The sequence below is a fragment of the Volvox carteri genome (genome assembly GCF_000143455.1).
Source record: "Volvox carteri f. nagariensis unplaced genomic scaffold VOLCAscaffold_59, whole genome shotgun sequence".
Classification (NCBI taxonomy): domain Eukaryota; kingdom Viridiplantae; phylum Chlorophyta; class Chlorophyceae; order Chlamydomonadales; family Volvocaceae; genus Volvox; species Volvox carteri.
Genome location: NW_003307602.1, coordinates 53,984 through 56,600, shown reverse-complemented (window position 1 = coordinate 56,600; position 2,617 = coordinate 53,984). Strand labels below are relative to the sequence as shown.

At 55.7% G+C, this 2,617-nt stretch overlaps 1 protein-coding gene across 1 annotated transcript in view; it reads left to right on the top strand.

The window, feature by feature from the left end:
* The window catches only part of VOLCADRAFT_107147 (uncharacterized protein), a gene marked incomplete at its 5' end in the record, with an annotated part of 14,165 nt that overhangs the window by 8,030 nt on the left and 3,518 nt on the right, over positions 1 to 2,617 (top strand). Inside the window, one exon of the mRNA XM_002956246.1 lies at positions 265 to 380. Coding sequence (XP_002956292.1) covers positions 265 to 380 — 116 coding nt within the window. The remainder of the gene's footprint in view (positions 1 to 264; positions 381 to 2,617) is intronic.

The window sequence follows — 2,617 nt, the reverse complement described above, 5'->3', positions numbered from 1 at the left end:
GGAGCGTTGGATACAGAGGTCACCAACACTGTACGGATCACCGCAGCGGCGAAGAGCGCCGTACACTACACGTACGGCACGGCGGCGATGGCAAAATTAGGCACAAGAGTCGGTCGCGGGGCAGCAGCGATATGAAACACAGCAAGCGGCGACAACGCCGCGCAGCAGCATGGTCCGAGGACTTGGAATGTGGGAAGCGGTCTCGCGGCGCCGATGCCAAAACAGGCAATACAGGACCGCGTCGCGGCGGCGGCTCGCGCGCAGAGGTGGCTGGCGGTTTGACGGACGGCGAGCGGCCACGGAAGCGAGCTCGCGGGCCACCCACGGCAGGCGTCGTGGAATCCGGCGGCAGCGGCGGCGGCGGCGGCGGCGCGACGGACGTGAGGTGTAGCGCTCAGGAGTCTCCGAAGGGCACTATGCCAGTGGATCACCGTTTAGCATCGCCACGCAGCGGCAACGTGTCGCAGCGGCCCTCTGACCACGGCAACGCGGCGGCATTACCGGTAGCGGTAGCGGCATCGGCGGCGGCGCCGCCGCCGTCAGGTGTGACCCCGGCGGAATGGCAGTTGTTCCAGGAGTGGCGGCGGCTGCAGCAGCAGCAGCAGCAGCCGACTGGGGCGGCGGCGGCGGCGGCAGCGGCTGCGGCGGGGGCTGCGAACACCCGTGGTGGCAATGACTGCGCGCATCATCTCAACAATCCTTCCAACACAGACAAGCTCAGTCTCCGATAATAGCTGCTATTCTAGGATTGCCTGTAGTGCAGATGCGTCTATCTGCCTGATCTGTCTGTCTGTCTGTATATATATCCGCTGATAGGTCGTTCTGCTGGAGGCGTTGCCCCCTGTTTTCTGTTGTTCAAGTAAACTGAATCCCGGGGCTGAGGCGGGTTTGGGTCAGTGTTGTTCTTGGTGTTGGGACTTAGGGTTTTATAAAATGACAGCGGAAACCGCCAACTGTCAACTGCTAGTTGGATGTTGTTGGGTTCCAGGCAAGGGGATTGTGGGAGAGGGGGAAAGGCGAGAGAGGGTCCCTGGGGGGCTCCCTCCTTGATGATTTCGTTTGTGTGTGTGGGGGGGTGTATGTGTGCGCGTGTGTATGTGTGCGTGTGTGTGTGTGTGCGTCCTGTAGGGATCTTGCTGGCTTGATAAATATTGAGTAAATGCCTCCTCGCCAAGGGAGGAGGATGTTATACACATGTGAACAACGAACAGCAACGCACGAGGTCCTTGAGCAGCTACGTGAAATTGTTTTTCTGTCTTTTAGCTGTCTTTTTCCCTTTCTCAAGCCGGTCTGCAGTACTTCGGTGTTGGTGGTTGCTTAAGCATGTCCCCCTAAAGGTGGCATCTGTTGTCGCTTTTCCTGCGCCGTGTCGCCGACGGATAGGCCGACGGATAGGCCGACACCACCCATGCTGTGTGCTATGTGCTATCGAACCTGGACTTTGATGCGACGTCTAAAATGAGGCCTGGAAGGAGGGCTTTCAGTTTTAAGGCTTTGATTTGACTGGGGGTTTTAAGCATCGATGTGGTTGTTAAAGCGCGAAAACGCACAGCTGAGTAGAACAAGAGAGTTAAAGTTTGGGGGATGTCTTTTAGTGGCTTTTAGTGGCTGCGAGTCGCGCAAGGTTGAGGGGGGCTGCGTGCGAGGATGAGGGGCGGCTGGGTCGTGAGATTGATGGGCAGATGAGGCTGGTGGGGAGCTAGAAACGAGACAGGGCGTGCAACGGTATGGTTGGTGGTGGGGTGGGGAAGAAGGGAATGGCTGGCTGTGTGAACGGCGCAGAGTGCACTCGTTAACCCTCCTCAACCCATATTAACGTGATTGCGTGGTTAATGGCATGTTGGTCGGTTTTTCTGGATTCAAGTTCGTTCCTATTTCGCAACGAAAGGCCATGGTTGTTTTGCTGCATGCTGATGCATAACAGACGCATGATAAGCATCTGCCCTTTTCGACTGGAATATCGTGGGAATTCGTTGGTTTGGATGATCATGTATGCGGCCCTAAAGATTGTGCCCGATCGCTCGGCTTGTTGGGGTGCCGTACGCTGGATGCAGGAGACACATACGACAGCTGGTTTTACGGCATGGGCGCTTGTGCTTGGGTTGCTATACGTGCTGACAATTAGTTTGATGCTCGCCCCAGGGCTGGCTGGACAGTAAGCGCTAGAAAAACAGCGTGCTTAACACGACGACTCCGCATTAAACCCGTAAGCATGAGTCCTCGAGTTGTAGTCCAACTGGAACCTTTGACGTGAGGCGATAACTGCCGATTGAGGTACCATCTGCATCGACGTTTTGTAACGTGAGATCCCAGCGCAGACGCGGTGATATAGGCAGGGTACACATGACGGTCATCTGCATTCGTCTCTCCCACTCTCACTACGGAACAGCCGTACGTGAACAGCTACCTGATTGTTTTCCACAGTCCTTGAATATGGCGAACTGTTATTATGCAGCTGGATAGATCTTTTACTGACCTGCGCAATAGCTTGTGCTTTGGCTGACTTCTTTGATGATCGAACTTGAACGCGGTTTGCGACTGGTTTCACCTTCACATCGATCTCCTCTCTTTAGCATGGCATATACGTATGAGGCCTTTGAGACTTCTGATCAGCCTA